The sequence below is a fragment of the Spinacia oleracea genome, chromosome 3 (genome assembly GCF_020520425.1).
Source record: "Spinacia oleracea cultivar Varoflay chromosome 3, BTI_SOV_V1, whole genome shotgun sequence".
NCBI lineage: Eukaryota > Viridiplantae > Streptophyta > Magnoliopsida > Caryophyllales > Amaranthaceae > Spinacia > Spinacia oleracea.
In genome coordinates, this window is record NC_079489.1 from 127,484,891 (window position 1) to 127,508,855 (window position 23,965).

General features: G+C 34.5%; 1 protein-coding gene across 1 annotated transcript; it reads left to right on the forward strand.

Annotated features, from left to right (window-relative positions):
* The first annotated feature begins 601 nt into the window (after positions 1 to 601).
* Positions 602 to 21,108, forward strand: LOC110803584 (uncharacterized). The gene is made up of 5 exons (XM_022009113.1): positions 602 to 866; positions 19,041 to 19,168; positions 19,547 to 19,604; positions 19,853 to 19,930; positions 20,600 to 21,108. Exons 1-5 carry the CDS (start codon positions 695 to 697, stop codon positions 20,791 to 20,793), a joined length of 630 nt encoding a protein of 209 aa, XP_021864805.1. The 5' UTR covers positions 602 to 694; the 3' UTR covers positions 20,794 to 21,108.
* Positions 21,109 to 23,965: the final 2,857 nt, after the last annotated feature.

The window sequence follows — 23,965 nt, forward strand, 5'->3', positions numbered from 1 at the left end:
TCTCCACTTCACCCCTCGTACTCATTCAAGACTCCTAAAATAAAAAAAAAAAGAAAAGAAAAAAAAAAAATAATAAGATTCAATTTACAATTTAAACGTCTTAAGTAGAGTATTGGAATTCCAAGACTCTTGCTCAGACTTTTGTCATACTCTTCCACTTAAATGGGAGGTCTTAGGTTAATACTCAATAAGACTATTGCTCAGACTAGCGCTCAGACTCAATAGTCTGAGCAATAGTCTTATTGAGTATTAACCTAAGACCTCCCATTTAAGTGGAAGAGTATGACAAAAGTCTGAGCAAGAGTCTTGGAATTCCAAGACTCTACTTAAGACTTTTAAACCGTAAATTCAATCTTAATTATGATTATTTTTTCTTTTTTCTTTTATTGTTTTCTTAAGTTTGAGGAGTTTTGAATGGGTAGGAGGGGTAAAGTGGAAAAATTAAGTAAGTCGGAAAGAGTTTCAACAAAAATATGAGAAATTAAAAATAAATAAAAAGTTAATAAAAAAATTATGTGGAAGTATTATCTTATACCAGCGCTAATCTTGCTCTAACTATTGGCTTGAAACTTCTACGAATAGAAAATAAAAATAACCGGGCTTTCTAGAACCAGCACCCAGAGAAACTCCTAACATTTCACGATCATCCATTTTCTCTCTCTTCCTCAAACCCCCGTTCTTCTCGACTTCTCCAATGGTGTCTCTTCACTCCATGGTTGTAGCTCCTCCATTAGAACCCTACACCACTCCCAAAGATCCATTCAAAATTTCATCTTCCATACTTTCTCCAACTTTCATCTCGTCCATCAATTTCAAAGCTCCCAATATCTCTCTCTTCTCCAGTTCCAGAGGAATCGCTCATTCCGGTAAATTTCTTCTCTCTCCCACCTGTAATCTAATTAACGAATTCAGCTTAATTATCTGTTCTGTCGGAAATTTCTGCGTTCTGAAAACTAGTTCATACGATTAATTTTGTTTTTTTGCCTTGTAATTTGTTGTGTTTTTGAAATTTATTCTACTGTATGCGAAATTTATGTGATTAATATCACAAATTGTTACATTTTTTCATAAAAAAAGGGATCGATTTTTCCTGCCTGTATTCACAATTTCATTTAATAATTTTATACCTGGTTTATGTCGCATTTTGGCGTGTACATTTCATGGCAGTATAAGTATTGCATGTAGGCTGTTCTTGTAGTTGATGGCTGATATTTGTAATGGCTATGTGTAAGCAACCTAAACATACATTATTATTTACAAAATCAAAATCCATAACGTAGGATTAGATGCTAATAGCGGAATTGCAGAAAATACTTTTCTCACATCTAACAGGATCGCAAGCATACATTAATATGAATCATAATATAGGAGTTAAATATACCTTTGATGCGTGATTCCCGAGTATACGAACAAGGACCAATTCGGAGACAGAACCCCAAGCGTGATTCCTCTACTTAGTCCACACGAGCACGGATCAAGATCTCCTTGCGTCGTTTGCTAGAACGGATGGAGAAGATGGAAATCTCTCTCTCACTTTCACAAGGAAGGGACGGATTTGGAGTATTGAATAAGATTAATGATTTATTCAACTTGTGTTTAATCATATGGTCATCACGTCTATATATAATAACTTGATAACCAATCCTACTGGAACTAGGGAACCTAGTATCCTAGTAAACCTTAACTACTCCAAAATCCTATCCAACACCAAAGACCATCATGGGCCTTGGGTCATATTGATCATATCCAATACCTATTGTGTGTGACCTTATAGGACCCGGTTATATTAGTAGTAGCCCAATGATAATTAGCCCACAGATCATAATTGGTTTCTAGCAAAACATTATGACCTCCTAAATAACCGGATTATTAATCTCCATTATTAATCCTAATCTGTATTTAGTGATTGTCATCTTGATTAAAGGACATATTCCTTCAATCTTCCACTTGTCCTTAAACAAGTGTGCAATATTAAATTCCTTTGTCACTTAATGTCCAATTTGATAATATGATGACATCTTATGTAATCCATATTAATATTCAAATTATTTCTTGAACTTCGAGCTCGAACTGTCAAAACAAATGATTAACTTTAATCCAATTGAGCACGGCCATGCATTTTCAGTTCTTACTCTTCAAGAGGCCCACACCATTCCTATCGACATAGGAGGACTTCTTCATTCTTGTATAGCTATAACTCCCACTCATTTTTAGCAATCCCGAGCACTGCCTTTATAACCTCCTTTTACGGCAAGGCGTTTGACAATGTCAAAGACATACTACTCACTGAGTGTGAAAATACCATACTCATGTCTGAGGAACCCACTAAAATAGTTTAACCACAAAGTTCTATAACATGTTTAAAGAACTTTTAGGTAGGTCAGTCCAACATATATTCATAACATATATCCATGTAAATGATTAGACATCATTATGTCCCTATAACCCATGAAACCAGGCGTTATCAATCAACTTACAAACCAGTCTTTTAGTTAGTCGTTTATGTCCAATTTAACGACTTAGACTAGGGACAATTCATAATTTATAATCTCAATTCATTTAATAGGGTTTCATTCATCAAAACTCTTATGATGATCCTATTTGATAATTATAAATTATTTGGACATTTTATTTAATTCTAACCATAATTAAATAATAATGAAATTTCATTTCAAATCAACAAAACATGACAAAGAGTTATACACTTATGAAAAACAATGTTCATAATCTAAAACAAAACCATCTCAAAGCCATTCTCCAATGTGTTTGATTCCCTTGGCCCTAGTGTGACTGTCATGCTTGGGCCTAGGTAAGGGTTTAGTCAACGGATCTGCTATGTTGTCATCCGTATGAACTTTGCAAAGCTTCACATCTCCTCTTTCGACATAATCTCGAATGACATGGAATTTGCCAAGTACATGTTTGGATCTAGGTTTTGAACTTGGTTCCTTTGATTGAGCTATTGCACCATTGTTGTCACAATAGATGTCAATTACTTTAGCACAATTAGGAACAACGCCAAGTTCAGTAATAAATTTCTTAATCCATATTGCCTCCTTTGCAGCCTCTACTGCGGCAATGTACTCAGCTTCTGTTATAGAATCTGCCACCGTGCTTTGCTTTGAACTCTTCCAGCTCACTGTACCTCCATTTAGGCTGAAGACATATCCCGACTGGGATCGGAATCCTACTCATTTTATCTAGCTCAACTTGTGTAACAGGACACTGTGTCTTGCTAAGATGTACGCCATGTTGCATGGGTAGGAATCCTTTCTTTGATTCCTTCATATTGAACCTGTTAAGAATCCTATCCACATAAGTTCCTTGACTTAGTCCAATAAGCTTTTTAGATCTATCTCTATACCCAAAATGTACTCTGCCTCTCCTAAGTCTTTCATTGAAAAGCATTTCCCCAGCCATTCCTTGACGGACTCTAGCACAGGGATGTCGTTTCCTATGAGTAGTATGTCATCCACATACAAGACTAAGAAGACTACCTTACTCCCACTAAACTTCTTGTACATACAAGCCTCTTCTTGACATCTGATGAATTCAAACCTTTTGATAGCTTCATCAAATCGAAGATTCCAACTCCTTGATGCTTGCTTTAGCCCATAAATGGACTTCTTAAGCTTGCATACTTTCCTAGGATTTTCTGGATCCTCAAAACCTTCTGGTTGTGTCATGTACACATCCTCTTTCAAATAACCATTAAGAAAGGCGGTTTTGACATCCATTTGCCAAATCTCATAGTCATAATGAGCTGCAATCGCTAGGATTATCCGAATGGATTTAAGCATAGCCACTGGTGAAAGGTTTCGTCATAGTCAATACCATGAACTTGTTTGAATCCTTTTGCAACTAATCTAGCTTTGAGAACTGTTATGTTTCCATCCTTGTCCTTTTTCAATTTGAAAACCCACTTGCACCCTATGGGTATTACCCCATCTGGCAAGTCTATCAAGTCCCATACTTGATTTTCGGACATGGAATCCATTTCAGATGTCATGGCTTCATGCCATTTTTCGGAGTCTGGACTCGTCACAGCTTGCTTGTAAGTGATAGGCTCTTTGCTTTCCAGAAGCAAGATGTCCAAATTTCCAGTCAATATGAAATCAGTATATTTCTTTGATGGGATTCTGGGCCTTTCAGATCTACGTGTGGGTTGAACAACAGGAGGAGTTTCCACAACTGTTGTGGTACTCCGCACGAATTAGATTCGAGTGGGACGTTAGGAGGAGGATCATTGAATGGTTCTTCCTCCGGCGTAGGGGTAGCTTCCCTATAAAGGGTTGCGTCGCCCCAAACCGTCGTCTCTAACATAGGTTGATCTATGTCCATTCGTTGCTCTTCTCGAACTTCTTCGAGATGAATATTTCTCCCACTTGTCATTTTGGAAATAAAATCTTTTTCCAGAAAGACACTATCCCGAGCAACAAACACTTTGTGCTCATTTGGATTGTAGAAATAGTATCCTTTTGTTTCCTTAGGATACCCTACGAAAAAGCATTTATCTGATTTGGGTGCGAGCTTGTCTGAGAGTAAACGTTTTACATAAGCCTCACAACCCCATATTTTTAGAAAAGAAAGTTTTGGAACTTTTCCGGTCCATAACTCGTATGGAGTCTTTTCAACAGCCTTAGACGGAGTCCTGTTTAGTGTAAATGCGGCAGTTGTTAGAGCATGTCCCCAGAAAGATATCGGAAGTTCAGCAAAACTCATCATACACTACTACAAAACGCGTGGTTTGGAGACGCTTTTTCAGCCTTTTTTCGACGCCTAAAAGCGTCGAGAAAATCGTCCTCGACGCTTTTAAAAAGCGTCGTCAAAAAGTGAGTCGAGATTTCCTCGACGCTCTTTGGCGTCTTAACTTTCGACGCTTTTACCCGACGCGAGTTTTTACCTAGCGTCGAGATTCTCGACGCTTCTGGGCGTCGATATTTTCCTACCGTGTGGAATATACTCAGTACGCCGCCATGCTCAAATTTATTCTACTTTATTTTCTCGACGCTTTTGGAAGTCGACTTAAAGAACTTGGCGGGAAATTTCAATCTAATGAGCACAATATAACATCAAAAAGCAATCCAAATTTGTTTGTATAAGCTTTTCTCCCACCTATATTTACATGCACAAATATGCATAAACCTACACTATTCATCATGATTATAAAACTAAAATTAAAGCAACAATATCAATGAAACCTTTTGAATAACTGGTCTTCAATCAACATTAAAATTAACTCAAGTACTTGAAATCTAGTACCTACCTGTTACTAAACAAAATCCATATTGTATTACTTCAATTAATATTAATTGTACAGTAGAGTAAGTCATAAAAGAAAAACTATTAAGTGTAGACTTTCTCCATATCAACCATATACATTATATTTCTAAAAAGCTAATACAACTTCTTAACAGTTGAGGCAATTAAATATTACAATCTACTTAGATGATGATAGTCACTAATTTGAAGTTCAAATGCCTTTTGTTCTCCTGTGAGCTCCATTACCTTCAATAGAAATAGGAAGGTAATTAGTACGGATAAAAACAAACAAGAGGTTAAAAAAGAGGAAGATAGACTTTTAAGCTAGCAGTGTATGATTTCATTAAATATGTTGTACAAACTACAACTCAAACAAAATTCTAATAAAGCATAGTACCATAATAAAACTAAAACAGCATTGCACATGATAGAACGCAAAGTGGAAACCAGAGTACAATCACATTGAAAAGTAGTGGAATATAAAATTAAAGAGACAGGACATAAAACTTATAATGCAACAGACCCGCTGCGATAGATAAAAATAGATAAAAATAAACTGTGCAAGATCCAAATGCAAACAGAGGTCTTGACTTGGTTATTCATTTATGCTACTCGAAATTTCAATGCATTCATTCCAAGGGAACATCACTACATGTTTCTGCAAAAAATAATGCAACAAGCAGATGCATTTGACATATATAAATGTTAATCTCCCCAAGTATCATGGTCAAGCTATATAATTAAAAACTATATTATCACAGAGTTATCACCAAAAATACAAGAAGCAAATTACCTAGTATAAAGACATGAAAGAGAGAAACGATACCAAATAAAATTTTAGATCAGCCTGCTGACTGAGAGTGGAGGTACCCAGGATGACTTGAAGCTGCCACTAAACTCTTCTTAAACATGCATTTAACTACCTAAAATATGCTGCTACTTTTAGGATATTCTATCTTATTTTCTTAATATGACGGAAAGGTTCTTAACTAGTTAAGTAGTTAAAATCAAAATCATGCATTTAACTACCTAAAATATGCTGCTACTTTTAGGATATTCTATCTTATGTTCTTAATATAACGGAAAGGTTCTTAGTATGAGTAAGAAATCAAAATCAACCGTCATAGAAATCTAAACGACCATGAAACAATAAATGCCAAGACGACATCTCAGGTTAGAAAATGGCCAAATAGTTTAATTCCATGTCTAAGGCAGCAGCTTCAAAAAACTACTAATCAATGTACCAAGATGATTGAATCTCTTTGTAAACAACGGGAGAGGAGAGAGCGTGAGGGTCAATGGACCAACAAAACAACACATACAAAATTACCAATTCAATATCCAATAAAGTCAAAGCACTTAAACAATAAGCACAGGCTCAGAGTTGTTACCTTACATTATTATTGTTACTGCCCTATTCTCTACTAAGAGTCCAAGTGTGTCGTTGGAAAATATCCAATAGTGCCCACTGCCCAGCATCTCTAGTCCATCATTCAAGGTGTTTCTTTCCCATTCTCTAATTGTTTTATTTAACTATTTTGAAAGAGAGGGTGGGGAAATGGAAATTTGATAACTATACCAATAATGGTCTAAAATCTGAATCTGCAACAAACATAGACTCTTGTTTTCCGTGTAATTCACATACTAAGGAATTCTGACAAAGTAGCAATACCCAGAACACTTTGAGATGCATACGTCACCTAGATGAATTTGGATGGTTTGAATATATTTGAATTTCTAGTATCTTTGAACATAAACAATAGAACTTTACTGGGCTAGCGTGAAAGCACAAGAACCAATACTAACTTTTTTAGGCAGTGTAATCTGAGAAAAAACATAGAAGCAATCACTAAAACATACTCTGAAAAAAAATCCTAAGTATGAATCTGTGCAAAAAGTATTTTCTACCTTACAAGAAAATCCAGAAGATAGAAGCTAGTCTACAAACATACTCATAGGCTGCAAGGATCAAGAACTTATTTGTTTATTTGAGGGGGCAAGGATCAGGAACGTAAGAGTTAAGACCTACACTAACCATCAAACTAGCTTAGCCGGCAACCGCAACAACCAAACACAAGGCTGGTCGTCGCAGCCACCGAAGCAGCCCGCGAAGGCTCCACGCAACAGTTGCGCAAGCACCGGAGCAGCCCTGTTCGCGTCGCAGTCTCCAGCAGCCACCACCACACAACGATTTCGGGCGGTGCTGCTTGCCTCGACAACTCGCCAGTCCCCGACAACCCACAACCCCTGCCTTGCACAATCCCCATTTCTCCCACTCGATTCGTGCAACAATGTGTGAATTTGGGGTGTGTAATTTTCATAAAATTATGGTTTATAGAAGAAATTAGGCATAAAACGATTTTGTGCACAATTAATCAATGTTTTGGGCATAATTAGGTACGAAACCTAAACAATAAGCTAAATAATCAAATTATTTAGCCATAAATTACGAATTCATGTAGGAAAATTTTCGGATTTATATTTACATAAAATCAAATATTTTCAATGTATTGTAAATTTGTACAATTAATCATAATTAGTTGCATAAATTTAAGTATAAATCAAAATTTTGTTGTAAAGCTCAAGTTTCGGGTACGGCAGTTGATTCATACGAGCATACGGGTATAAAATCATTATTTTATAAAACCAAAATCAATTAAAATCAATATTTTAACTTTGCATATTAATCTATACATCAAATTCTGTCGTAATTGAATCAAAATAATCAAGAATATGCATCAAAAATTAAAACTTTAATCATGATTAAAATTAACGTATGCAAAGAGCTAACTGATACCACTGTAGGATTAGATGCTAATAGCGGAATTGCAGAAAACACTTTTCTTCCATCTAACAGGATCGCAAGCATACATTAATATGAATCATAATATAGGAGTTAAATATACCTTTGATGCGTGATTCTCGAGTATACGAACAAGGACCAATTCGGAGACAGAACCCCAAGCGTGATTCCTCTACTTAGTCCACACGAGCACGGATCAAGATCTCCTTGCGTCGTTTGTTAGAACGGATGGAGAAGATGGAAATCTCTCTCTCACTTTCACAAGGAAGGGACGGATTTGGAGTATTGAATAAGATTAATGATTTATTCAACTTGTGTTTAATCATATGGTCATCACGTCTATATATAATAACTTGATAACCAATCCTACTGGAACTAGGGAACCTAGTATCCTAGTAAACCTTAACTACTCCAAAATCCTATCCAACACCAAAGACCATCATGGGCCTTGGGTCATATTGATCATATCCAATACTCTATTGTGTGCGACCTTATAGGACCTGGTTATATTAGTAGTAGCCCAATGATAATTAGCCCACAGATCATAATTGGTTTCTAGCAAAACATTATGACCACCTAAATAACCGGATTATTAATCTCCATTATTAATCCTAATCTATATTTAGTAATTGCCATCTTGATTAAAGAACATATTCCTTCACATAATTTAATTAAGACAAATTAAATTGAAAATACCTACAATATGATATTATGAGAGAGCCCACTTAACAAGATCAAAGGAGGTTCCACCTTAAAACCATATGGCAATAAGGGGAGTAGCCCCTTGGCTTTAGTAAGTGTTTAACTCTCTTCTCTTTTATCATATTTCGTGACTTCGAGCTCTGAATTAAGAGGATACTAATCATATTGTCTATGTTGCATACTTGACTAACCTTGCCGCCGTGCCGGGCTATAATTACGCCACGATAATGAGCCCTATGAAAACGTTCCCTTACATAAATTTACCGAAATGATAAACATAACAATTTTTTTCAAACAATTAATTAAATTTCAAAATCACTATTTCCTAACCCGTTAATTTTCTCCACTATATTTGTGCAACGCATGTATTTATACTCAATCATTCAATCAAACATGTGTAATCAAAAGCAATTACGCATGTATACAATACTCAAGGAAAATTTAAAATTATTATTTTCAAAATCAAAATCCATAATTTAATTAAGAAAAATATTGGCAAAATTAAATTAAAAGTACAATAAGACTGTCAAATCATCATTATAATTACTCCATTGCCTCAAACAGGCTATCGCAACAAGCGGGGTAAGGGGGATTGGACGTACGGAACCTTATCCTTGCAATTGCAGAGAAGTTGTTTGCAATTGGCCCGAAAACGATAACGGGACAACGGGACAACTATCTTCTACTTCGTGGAAAGGAGGCTCTTAAGAGCCATTTTGATTTAGTCCATTACATCCCAAAGCCAAAAGAACAAAGGAATCTTTGGCTCCATTAGATATGAAAATAATGAGACTATCAAACATACCAACAATTAAAGGATGATGTTTATTACGTACTTCGTAGCACTGAATCTTGTATGTTTTCCCAATTATTGTACCAAAAAAACATATTGAATTTCTAACAATCAAGCTTGTATTTTTATTTGTGAAAGTGAAAAGAACCTGTAAGTTGCATATATAGGAAAATTAGGGTGACAGTTTAATTATCATTGTGACATTGAAGATTTATCCGTTGAAAACGAGATTTGACAAGGAATTAAAGGGTGAAATTAAATTGGAGATGAAAGGTTTTTTTGAAAGTTAGATGAGAAATAAGTAAGAATGGATGAATTTGTGTTTCCCAGTCTTTCACAGTTTCTCGTAGTCCCAAGCGTAAAGGCGCATAGTAAGCTCCGTCCCAAAAAAAATAAAAATATTACTCAGTCAAAGCAAAGCACAATTGTCATACTCCGAAAATCAAGCAAAATGTGATTTTTAATGGTAAGGGGATTCGAACCCAAACCCTTGGTATAGTAGCACACTACCTTAACCCATGCTCTAGTTTAGTTTTTATGCATACTTGGGAAGTTATTTAAACTATATTTGAAATTAAAAGTTGGGCCATGTCCGTTGCTCACGGCTCACCCTGCGTCTCCCCAGTGTTTAAAAAAGCGCACTTAAAGCTCGCTTAAGCGCTAAAGCCCAAAGCTCTAGGGCAAAGGGCTTAATTAGGTCTGAGCGAAGCGTTTATGAAAAAGCGCACTGAAGCGCGCTTTTATGAGCTTCATTGAGATTCTTCTTTTAAAAAAAAAATCACGTTAAAAGCTTTTTTTTTACATGTTATTGTCTATTGGACCACATCCTATTAATTCTTAACAATAGAAAGTGGGCCAAGAGTCCAATAGATAAGAAAAAAGAAGAAAAAAAGAAGATGACATATCCTATTGAAAATAGCATAGTATATTTTTTTTCCTAGTGGATATTACATGATAAACACTATGTTATATGCTTGTTTTTGTTAAAACAAGAAGCAATAGGGAAGAAAATCTGATGTTTATGTGTTTTTGTGGTTATTTTAGTAAGATATATATCCATAATGGTAAAGAAACCTTGAATTCTTAAAAAGTGCGCTTCACTTCGATAAAGCTTGTGCTTGCGCTTTAAGCTTTAGCTCTAGGGCTTATATCGCTTTAGTGCGCTTTGCGCTTTTTAAACACATTGTTGATCAAATTTCCCCCTCATTGTATATTATTACAACGTTATGGTATCATATCATTTAGAACAGAATTAATTAGTATTCTATGTTTAGAAAATGCAGTTGTGTTGATAGATGTAACAACCTTTACATGTTATTATTCAAGTGTGGTAATCTATTATACTTCGACACTCCGGTTGATGGAGGGTGTCGGGTCCTATGATCCTTCGATACGACATAACACCCAAATATATAGTGGTCTTATATAAAATTTATTATATTCTGAGTGTTGGATCCTCCGATTACTTATCGGACATGGCATCCAAATTTCTGAGTAACATAGGTGGTAACTAATTCTACTTCTAAATAATATGACTTTATAATATTGTAATATGTCAAGATTAAGCAAGTTGTTCTCTCTTCTCATTAATCATGTAAGGAATATGTATAATGCAATATTTAGAAAATAAAAGGTGCTACACCTATCAACACAATGGTCTTTTTTAAACATAGAATTCTAACAAATTCTATTTCTAAATAATATGATAACATAACATTGTAATACTCGATTCAAGTTGGAGCATTAAGATCTTGAACTCCAAAATTGCTCAATAAAAATTCAAACTGTTGTTTTTCTAAAGCCTTTGTAAAAAATGTTCGCCAGATACTTTGTAGGAACATACAAAGGTAATATTAATCCAGTTGTGTGAATGTGAATGTGAATGACACTGCTTCAATATGCTCTATCCGTTCATGAAAAAAAACAAGATTTTTTGCTATATATGAACAAAGAATTATAAAGAATGACGGACCTGTTATGACTTATAATAGAGCAAACACTCCAATCAAAGCTGGTTCTAGGTGAACAAAGAGGTAACTAACAAAGAGGCAGTTTTCATGGACGTGGTAGGGGTCGTGGACTCGTGGTAATTGTCAACCTCGTAACCATAATAATGAGAAAAAATTTGGCCATGGTAGAGGGTCAAATAGAGAAGGAAAAAGTTTCAATGAACACGGAAAACCCAAACACGTTCAATGTTATAATTGCCAAAAATATGGGCATTATGCATCAGATTGTTGGAGCAAATAAAAAGATCACGGAAATCGATTGAATTTTTCTAAGTCATCACAAAGTTTGAGGATAGACCTACATTTTTCCTAGCACATGAAGAAACTGGTAATCAACAAGATATGTGATTTTCGATTCTATAGCTAGTAAACACGTGTAGGAGAATAAAAATCATCGGTCTTTGATGAGAAGATATAAGGTAATGCTAGCTTGGGAGGTTCATGTAAACTACAAGTTAAAGATAAAGGGAAAATACGAATTATTCTCAAGAATGGGAGTGAAGAGTTCATCTCTAATGTTTAACGTAAAGGGAAAATACGAATTATTCTCAAAGAATGGGAGTGAAGAATTCATCTTTAATGTTTAATATGTGCCTGATATGAGAAGTAATATACTTAGTATTGCACTATTAGACAACTTCTTGAAAAAGGATATATTGTGCATATTGAGAGCAATAAACACCTTAAAGACAAAGGTGGAAGACTTATTGCTCAATCGAAAATGGCGAAGAATAGGGGTGAGCAAGACCGGGTACTCGGTCAAAAGTCACGGAACCGGAACCGGAACCGGTTAGAACCGGGTCCGAGAAATCAAAACTGGTCTTGGAACCGGTACTAACCGGATCCTGTATTTTTGGAACCGGTCCCGGAACCGGTGGGTACCGGTTCCAATACCGGGTACCCGGTTCATTTTCCGCATACTTTTTACCATTTTTGCCAATAATATTCTACATCATTTTCACCTGTTTTTAATACCAAATTATGGGGGAAGCTTAAATAATACTTCCTCTGCTCCTAAATAGTTGCACCGTTTTGACTTTTACGTTTGCCAACGCATAACTTTGACCATCAATACTTATAATTATGTATTAGCAAAAATTATAAAAATTTGATATATTTAAAATATATATTAAGAAAAATCTAGTAATACTTTGTATAACAAATTTTAATTTTATTTATTAGTAGAAAATTGAGGTCAAAGCAAGACAAGTGAATAGTGTCAAAAGTCAAAACGGTGCAACTATTTAGTAACGGAGGAAGTAGCATAATACAACAAACACCTACTGGCATAGTCTTCAACTTGAATACAAGCTTGAAAGTTCAATAAAGAACAACTTAACAAGGTCAACAAAGTGACTGTAGAGTCTTCAAATTCACCAAATTACACAAATTGAAGATCCATACATAGAAGTCTACATAGAAAATCCACACAAATTCACAAATAAACTACAGCAATAAGATACTCCATAGCTCCATAGTTTTGTAGCTCCATAGCTCCATACTTCCATAGGTCCTTGCCTTTCTAATTCAAAACATGCCAAAAAAAATACAAAGTGAGTTCTCTTATAAAATTGATCTCTTACATCAACAAAATTTGCGTAAAAATAGAATTGAAAAAACTTAAAGATAATGCTTAATTGCTTATCAAATACAAGTTGTCTTACCAAGAAAACAAAGGAAAGAAAAGTAGCATCAATTGTTTCCGACAGTCTCATCATCTTGTGAAATACCACCATCGTCCAATTCTGAAAATTTACAAAGCAAGTTAAACTTATTAAGCCATATTTTTAATTAAATAGATAAATGTAAAACATATCATAAAAATAATTACCTTCTTCGTATTTCTCAACATCTTCAAGTAACCTCTCAATATCAATGCATATATCAGATGCCCTTAACCAATCTTGGGCACAAATTAGAGCTTCTACCGTCTTTGGACCCAAACTACTACGAAATTGATCTAGAACACGTCCCGAAGTACTAAAAGCGGATTCACTAGAAACTGTGGAAACCGGTATAGCTAAGATGTCTCTATCCATTTTTGCTAGTACCTTGTATTTATCACTTTTCATCTTCCACCATTCCAATATATCAAATGATTCTCCTTCCTCCCTTTTTTCTCTAGCTTCATCAAGGTAACTCTCTAGTTCACTTTTTCCCATAACTCCCACAACATCCTCCTCATCAAATTCATCATAAATTTTTTCATTTGCTCCCTTTCCATGGCCTTATCATTCATGTTGCCATCCACATTCACACTTGAATATCTAGTATCATGATTACTATTTTTTGAAGAGGAAGACACACTAGCATTATAAAAATCAAACAACTTTTGCAACACATTATGCAAATGATCACACATAGTCTCTACCTTCACATAATCAAGAGGAAAAAGCTTCTTAAGTGAAAATTTGACAAATCTAAACTTATAACGAGGATCAAGCACAACCGCAACTAACATCATGACATTTGTCTTACTAAGATCTCCATAATACTTGTCAAATTTTTCCCTCATTTGCTTACCCATATTATAAAGATCAACATTTGTAGACTTTTCCCATTCCATCAAAGAAGTAAGAACACTAAAAATCTCATGAAAATGCATGTTAGCAGTGACATACAAGCTACCAGACATTCTTTTAGTGGCCTCATAAAATTGTTTCAAACACAAAGCCAACACCCTAGCATTATCCCAATCTGATTTTATTGGAACTCCTTCCTTAAGTTCCGTTGCAAAATCATTGTCATCTTCCTTGTAGCGATTAAAAACCTTTTCAAATTTCAAAGCACTCTCAAGCATGAGATAAGTAGAGTTCCATCTTGTAGACACATCAAGACAAACCGAGCTCTTACAAGAAACTTTTACAATCACAGCACAACGAGCAAATAGTTTAGCTCTAGAAGGAGAACTCCTCACATATCTAACCGCACCACGAATTCTAATTATTGAGCTCTTCACCTTAGCCAAACCATCTTTTACTATCAAATTCAAAACATGGGCAGCACATCTCATATGAAAATAATCACCCCCTAAAACAAGTTTTTCATGAAAATGGTTTTCAAGTATAGCACAGCAACATCGTTGGAACTTGCATTATCGACTGTTAAGCTAGATAATTTATCTTCAATACCCCATTGAAGAATACATGCCTCTACAACTTTCCCAATTTCTTTACCTTTATGACTATCCATTAACTGAAAATTCAAAATCCTCTTATGCAATTTCCAACTATCATCAATGAAATGAGCAGTCAAACAAAGGTAATTGAAATTTTGAATGGATGTCCAACAATCAGTGGTGAGAGAAACTCTTGATTTCAAACCTTTAAGCATTATTTGTAATTTCTCCCTCTCACAAATATACAACTTTTTTACGTCTCTTGCAACTGTAAAACGTGAAGGAATATGAAATTGTGGAACAACAGCATTACAAAAATATCTAAACCCATCACGTTCAACTATAGAGAATGGTTGCTCATCAACAATAACCATTCTTGCAAGAGCATACCTACACGAATCTTGGTCAAATTCCCAACTGGAGATTGTTGCACTATCTGTTTGAGAAGGTCTAAAAACTGAGAAGGTCTAAAAACAGAGATAAGCTTCTGTTTTTTATCAGTATTTGCCGGGTATTTCATACATGAATTCAGATGTTTTTTTAAAGATGATGTGCCATTATTTGTATTCGCAGTTATTAATTTATGACAATATTTGCATTTAGCACTCACAAGTTTACCAGTTGTAGGATCTAGAACATCCCAGAAATGGCCCCAATACTCCGACTTCCTCTTGTCACCAACTTTTGGTGGCTTCTTAGTTGTATTTGTTGCTCCATCAACATCACTTTCACCATCTCCAGGACCCCTATCCGGTATATTTTCAGACATTGTAGCAATTGTATGTCATTTAAACACAATATACATAAGTATCTAAACTCTAATTTACAACAAAGTGGGAAAAAAATAAAATCAAAACTTCAGGAGAAAAAAAAAACTAAAAACAAGGCAACTTGCAAATTGCAATAGCACATAATCATATTACATTACTAAATGAGTTGTTAACTAAACAAATTTTAATTAAATAATTAACACTTAACAATCTAACTTGACTAAATTGACAAAAGATTATCAAAACTAATAAACCCAAAGTATACGAAACTATATAAAAAACCCCAAAGCTATTTAAATAATGTAGTTCCTTTTTCTCAAATTGTTTGTATTTCACCATGATTCATTAAATTGGCGTGTCATTGCAAGCCTTGTCTTTATGGGAGATAATATGGCTATAATCAAACAAAGTAATTTTCTCATTTTATCAGTGACCAACATATGTGCAACTTTAATCGGTAAAGGGTTCTTTAATTTTTCGAATTAATTTGTAATTAGAAATTAGATTTCTTAATGCCTTTAGTCGTAACTCCGTAACTTCGTACCTGAAGATTAACACTTATGCAAAACCTCTTAGAAGATCATATTTATTAGTTTTAGGATAATATCATTGATTATCTGCAAAGTACGACATTTTGTCCAGAATTTTATTTTTAATTCAAAAAAAATTACAACAAAATTGAAGAGATAAATAGAGAAAGATACCTAGTATCCCGAGACGAATTTGAAGAATTTCCTTCTGTTAAATTAAGAAAATCAAATACAAAAAACGAATTACAAAATAACTAAAACGAAATATTACAAACGCACAAATATAAACAATGAAAAAGCTAGGAGAGATAATAAATAACATACCTTAAATTGAGATTTGAAGATTTACAGTAGGAGAGATGGAACCATGGAAGCCACTGGAAGGTAAGTTTTAGATCTAAAATGAGAGGGAGAGAGACTAAGAGTTTTTAGGGTTTTAGAGGAGGCAAAATAAACAGTAAGAGAGAATGTGAGAAGTGATATTGAAAAGTAACGTCAGTTTGGTAGGATTTATTGTATGGGCTGGACTTATGAATTTAGCCCAAAAATGTGAACTGGATCTGTCATTAAATAATTTGGTACCGGGTACCCGGTCCCGGAACCGGTTCCAATGGGTACCCGGTATTGGAACCGGTCCCAACGGGTACCCACCGGGTACCGGGTCCAAAAAACTAAGAACAACCGGTTCCAATATTTAGAAACCAGAACCGGTCCCAGCGGGTCCGGTTCCGGATCCGGACCCGGCGGTTCCTAGCGGTTCTGGGTCCGGTACCGGGTACCCGTTTTTTTTGCTCACCCCTAGCAAAGAATCACATCTTTCACACCGAGGTACATAAATGTTTTTATGGTGTTCTAAACGAGTCATGGAAACGGCATATATGTTTTGGGCATTTGCTTTTCAATGGATTAAAACTCTCAATCAAAGAACATGGTGCATGAATTGCCTAGTGCCTACCATATCTACCTTAAATACCTCTTTCTTTTCACTCCTTATTTGTCTATTTTGTTTCTATATTTTTCTTATTTACAATGCAAGGATGCTACTCATTAATATCTTTTAATTTTCTTAACCTGTAGAGGTTGGAAAGCCATTCACATATAGCTAATAAAAGTAAACTTACAATTAGTATTTTTTTTAAAAGTTAAAGTTAGATGGCTTTTAACATTTGTATTTTGTATAACTTTATAATAAATCAGACACCATGAATGACACGACTTTGGTGAAAAAAATTTCCCGCCTACAACTCTTTTCCTAAAAAGTATACTTCTTTCGTTCTCTTTTAATTGCAACGTTTCTATTTTGACCGTTTCTTGCAGCCTTTCAATTTTTGTTAACTTTTGCTATTGATTTTACCAAAATACCCTCACTTGTTTTCATTAACCTACTCATATCCCTCACTTTTTGTCTTTTTTTGGTTAATTATTTCTTAAAGTGGAGGCAAATATGTAAATTCTCATGTATCTACTTGCAATGGATAAACCAAGGTGAACAAGCAACGCTGCATTGCAGCTATTTGGAAAAAATATGCTTTAATTTTTTTTATAAACTGTTTATTTATGTATGGAAAAAATATTTTAGTCAAATTGGCGATAATGAAAAATATATTAACTCAATGTGTTGGTCAAATAACATATTAAGCACATTGAATTTTGGTCAAAATAGCAAATTAAGCATATAAAATATGTAATGCGTAGTCAGATGGAAATCGCATATTAGATAAATATGTTCAAGATTTATTAATTATGCATTAGATTTAGGAAGGAAACTGTTTCAGTTAAATACTTCATAATTTTAGAATACTTGTGCGTGCACGGGACCTAATCTAGTGTTATCATATTATTTAAAAATAGAATTTGTAAACTTTATGTTTAGAAAATAGTCATCGATAGGTGTAGCAACTTTTACGTGCTATTATTTATGAGTGTTAACTATTCTTTTCTAAATATTGTATTATATATTCATCACATGCTTAATGAGAAGAGAGAACAACTTGCTTATTCTTAACATATATCTATAAAATGTACTCAAAATGTTGAATGGTTGTACTTATTTATGGAGTATGGACAAAGAGAATAACATTTTGTTGTATTGAATTTTCAATCACGTGACTTTGTAGAATGATTAATCTATTAAATTTTGTTTCCAATGTTACTTGGACTCGACTAGTCAGCTCGTGTTGGTCATGGGTACGTGTCCAAGTGTCTGACTTGGCTACTGAGAGAGAAAGAGGGGGGGGGGGGGGGGGAGAGGGCGAACCTACCTTCCCACTGCTAGAGTTTAACATCTTTCATTTTGGGATTTCCCAAAATTAAGTTTACCATCTTTTTAACAAATTTTTCGTCTCTCATTTTTTCGGAAGTCTGGCCCCTCACCCGCCCGCTTACTTTTTGATCTCTTATCCCGTGCCAAAAGTTGATGCTAACTAATTGTGGAATAGAGGGAGTATTCTTTAATTTTTCAGGCTTGGGTACTTTTGGTCTAATGACCATTAGACCATTTTATGCATTGTGAATTTGTGAGTCCTAGACTCCCCAGCTACGCTGCTAGCATCTTTATTGGCTTCTAGCTTTGCTGATTATCCATTCAACTATTCAAGTTTTAGTTGTAGAATGAATATTGAATGTGCAGGGGAGAGGGCGAACCTACCTTCCCACTGCTAGAGTTTAACATCTTTCATTTTGGGATTTCCCAAAATTAAGTTTACCATCTTTTTAACAAATTTTTCGTCTCTCATTTTTTCGGAAGTCTGGCCCCTCACCCGCCCGCTTACTTTTTGATCTCTTATCCCGTGCCAAAAGTTGATGCTAACTAATTGTGGAATAGAGGGAGTATTCTTTAATTTTTCAGGCTTGGGTACTTTTGGTCTAATGACCATTAGACCATTTTATGCATTGTGAATTTGTGAGTCCTAGACTCCCCAGCTACGCTGCTAGCATCTTTATTGGCTTCTAGCTTTGCTGATTATCCATTCAACTATTCAAGTTTTAGTTGTAGAATGAATATTGAATGTGCAGGGATTTTGAATTAATATCTCTGTGATGGATGTTCTCAGTTAAAATTAAGGCTCAAGGATCTGAATTCAGTGTTGACAGTGTAGCTGTGGACGCCTTTACTCATTTCAAACATCTGCTTCTGCCTATTACTGATCGAAATCCGTATCTCTCAGAGGGAACAAGACAGGTATCATAATAAGTCAGTGACCTGTAGAGATTTAGGCCACGTGTAAGTGTATCCACTATGTCATTCGTCTAGCCTTTTGATGCAGTATTATTGATGAACGTTCATGATAAATGCTTTGTTGATATTATTATGTTTTGTTTCATGGTCCATATTTTAGAACGTTCCTCCTTAGTCCTCCCTCCCTATTGACGGTGCAACCCTTCTGATATGTAAAAATGATCATCTTTATGACATGGATGCATGAGCTATATCCATGTTGATTCCTTTTACATAGTTTAATTACACTCAGAGTAATGCTTATTCCGTTGATTGGATGGCATACTTGGCAATCTTGATTCAATTTGTCATTTTTCTAAATCCCTTTGTTTCTTCTGTCAGGCTGCTGCGACTACTGCTGCTTTGGCAAAGAAGTATGGAGCAGATATAACAGTTGTAGGTATGTATCCTGACGTCTTTTTTACAACAGAATCAATATGTGAGACTCGGCTTTTCCAAACATATCGCTATCATGGCGCAACATGAAACAACTTGTAGCGGGGTAATCGACAGTGAATCGTGGTGGCAGTCTTGAATGCAAATGTAACACTTAATAATAGACGACTGAACTGTAGAGAGATAATTTTGTGTGTCGAGGGCTGTTTCCAGTGCTAGATTTCAGGCTACCGAACTTTGTTCTCATTGCAGTTATTGACGACAAGCCAAAAGAGTCGCATCCTGAGCATGAGACACAACTGGCGAGCATTCGCTGGCATTTGTCTGAAGGTATTTAAATTTCTACCCTCCCTCTCCCCTTGCCCATTTTGTTTGTCTTATTTACCAAGCTTGCTGAAATTAAGGTTTTTTAGATGAAGTGATGGACTTTGTAGGATGCAAAAGTTATAATGTTTGATAGAGATTTTGGTTTTTATTCACACCTTCTACTTGAAGAAGAGTCAGGATGAAACTGTTCATATTGTTCATGCTTGATCCGAGTGTTACTGGGACTTGGGGATAAGGACAAGGGGGATATGAATCTGGTATGCTGGATTTTCTTTTTCAAGCCATTCCATGTTTTTGGGGGGTATTGTTTGAGGTGTCAAAGTGTCGTCTCCTTTCTAGATGATGGCTTAATACTTTCAAGTTGAAATAAAGAGTCCAAGTATTGTAGTTTGTTTCAATATTTGAGCCTATGTGGTGGCTCGATTACGGTATACTCTATAATTAATATGCGTATTTGATCCAGCAAGTGTCTTGCATAATTTCTATCTAGACACAAACTATTTACTCGTATTATTCTTTTATCTTTATTCAAACCAAAGATTACAAAAGACGGGATGTCTGTCACTCTGATTCTGTGTGCATATTTTACAAGAGATGAGTTAGGCATCTGTGTCATATACACTTCCGTCTTATTGTCGTTACTGACTGGACTTTTGAACACACAAATGACAGGTGGGTTTCAGGAATTTAGGTTGCTAGAGAAACTTGGGGAAGGAAGTAAGCCTACTGCCATAATTGGTGAGGTTGCTGATGATATGAGTTTAGATTTGGTTGTTTTAAGCATGGAAGCAATACATTCCAAGAATGTTGATGCAAATCTCCTGGCAGAGTTTATCCCCTGCCCCGTGTTACTTTTGCCCTTGTAAGAATGACTGAATTTGACGACTCTGACCCCTCTTGAAGTGCCTGTTGATCTTATTGAATCAGTTTGATCAGTCTGCTGTTTTCTTCTTCTTCTTCTGGTTTGGCCTTTTCTTATGGAATCCCGGCGAATTAAGAATATTGAGTTGGGAGTTTGTTGTTGTACAGAAAGTTGTGCTCTTCTCAAGTGTTTTTGCAAGTTGATTAGTCTAGTGATTATTGTTTTTGTCTACGTTTAATTGTCTCTCTTATTACATTGAACACGGGAGATCCTTTTGAACAACCCATTATAATAGGAAATTCTTATATATTGAAATTAATTCATCAAGTTGATGATTAAATTCATGGACGTTCTAGTGGACGTTATGCGAAAGGATGATTCATTCCATTCGGATAGACATGAGAGTCCAACTATATTGCATTGCCAGAATCTGTGTTGTATATTTGAAAGAGGTTGACCTCCTTGCTTCTCTCATCGTACAATCCTCTTCCCGACGAGCCTCCCTTCTCCTCGGTCCGCGGAGATCGCCGGTCAGGCATACGGCGGTGAATTCGTTCCCGGTCCTTGTACACACCGCCGTCACACTATGGGAGCTGGCCATGCCCGAAGTTGTTACCTTAACCGCAAGGAGGGGGATGCCGAAGGCAGGGCTAGTGACTGGAGTGAAGTCATAAAAATGCAAAATGTGTTCCATGTTCGAGACAAAAAAATGTACTCAAATTGGTTCCTTGATGTAGAGAGAAACATCTCGGTCCCAGGCCCGGCCAATGTAGGTGAGTCCCATAATTTTGGTTGGTAATATTGAAGGAACTCAATGCTCATGTTTCATGAAACGTTCTTGAAACATTAATTAATTGGTTAGGTACATTTGAGTCCCAGGTAAAAGTCGATGAGTTAGTATACAGGCTTACAGCTAATTATCACACGACTTTCTCGTGGAACATCAAAGAACAGTCTCATTTTCCGTACATTTTCGTAGTACGGAGTACTCCGTAAATCGTAATGGATAAGCTGCTTATTTTTTACATTCCCTTGTAATGTAGCATCAATTTCAGAGAGGTTATCTCGTCACAAGTCACAACTACTGGCCTTGTTTGGCAAATGGCTTTTTGCTGGCTTTTTGGTTGGCTTTTGGCTGTTGGCTTTTTAATCTGGTCAAACAGCCAAAAAATATGTTTGGTAACTGGCTTTTTAGCTTGCAGAAAAGCCAGCTTTTCCGCCAAAAATGAAAAGCTAGTAACACTAGCTTTTTGGAGTTGGCTTTTGGCTTTTCACTATCTAAATTACTTTTTTGTCCTTGTTTTTTTACTAATTAATCAATAATTAATAATTAATAATCAATAATTAATTAATAATTAATAATTAATAATTCATAAATAATAATTAATAATTAATAATTAATAATTAATAATTAATAATTAATAATTAATAATTAATAATTAATAATTAATAATTAATAATTAATAATATTTAATAATTAATATTTAATAATAATTTATAATTTATAATTAATAATTAGTAATTAGTAATTAATAATTTATAATTAATAATTAATAATTTATAATTTATAATTAATAATTAGTAATTAGTAATTAATAATTAATAATTAATACTACCTCCGTTCCTTAATGTTCTTTACGGTTACTATTTGCACGGACTCCAATGCAATATTTAACGACTTATATATCCATTTCCATATGTGAAAAAAATATAAAAATTTGATATTGTAAAAATACACAACGAGACCAAACTAACAAGATCTTACATGATAACATTTTGATGTATATAACAGTGAGAATCCACGGTCAAAGTTTTCATACTTTTGACACATATTCCAAAGCGTAAAGAACATTAAGGAACGGAGGTAGTAATTAATAATTAATAATTAATAATTAATAATTAATAATTAATAATTAATAATTAATAATTAATAATTAATAATTAATAATTAATAATTAATAATTAATAATTAATAATTAATAATTAATAATTAATAATTAAAAGTTAATAATTACGGAGTATTAATTAATGACTATTAACTAACAGTGAATAATTAATTAATAATTAATCATTTATTATTAATGATTAATTAATAATTATTAATTATTATTAATTTAATTATTATTAATTATTAATTATTAATTATTAATCATTAATCATTGATTATTTATTATTAGTTATTAATTATTACTCCGTAATTATTAATTAAAATAATAATTTATTAATAATATTGCATAAAGTAATTTATGTTTAATTTATATTTTATTTATTTGTAATTACGTTTTACTCCGTACACAATACACAGTATGTATTGAAAAATGAATAAAAGACATTAAATGTCTTTAAATGTCATTTTACATAGCTACAGCCAACAGCCAACAACTGATTTTACCAAACATATTTGTAACCAATCCATAGTCAAACAGCCAACAAAAGCAGCCAACTTGAACAGCCAGTCAAACCAGCCAAGTAAAACAGCCGACAGCCAACAGCCAACAGCCAATTGCCAAACAGGGCCACTGTCTACCCTGTTTTCTCATTAAGCCCTCCTGTTAACCATTTTACCATATGCGATTTGTGTACTCGTAGCGTATGTAAAAAGGATAAAGAAAAAAGCTAGAGCGCGGTGCATGGTGTTCATTTACTCTCATATGAGACTACGTACGGTATATTTAGGGGTGTAAATGAGCCGAGCCGGTCAATAAACTACTCGGGCTCGTTTAAAGCTCGTTCATGTTCGTTCATTTATTAAACGAGCCGAGCTTGAATAACTTTTGAAGCTCGCTTAATAAACGAGCTTGAACATGAACATAGGTATGCTCGTTCATTTAAGTTCATGAACAACTCGTTCATTTATGTTCATGAACAACTCGTTCATTTATGTTCGTGAACAATTTCGTCTAGTTATGTTATGTATCATATTTTACCATATATACGTTTTTCAAATATAAACAAAAATCATGTTTTTGACTTTTGAAATCTATAATAGAATAAAAATATTTTGAAATAAAATTTTGATTGCTAAATTAGTGCTCTTTGACTCTTTTTAAATTATTAGTTTGTTTATCAAATAAAGTAATGTACTTTAATCTTTATTATTAGATATGATTATAATTTGTTATATTTTCAAGTGGTTATACACTAAAGCTCGTTTAAGAATGCTCGTTCATGAAAAA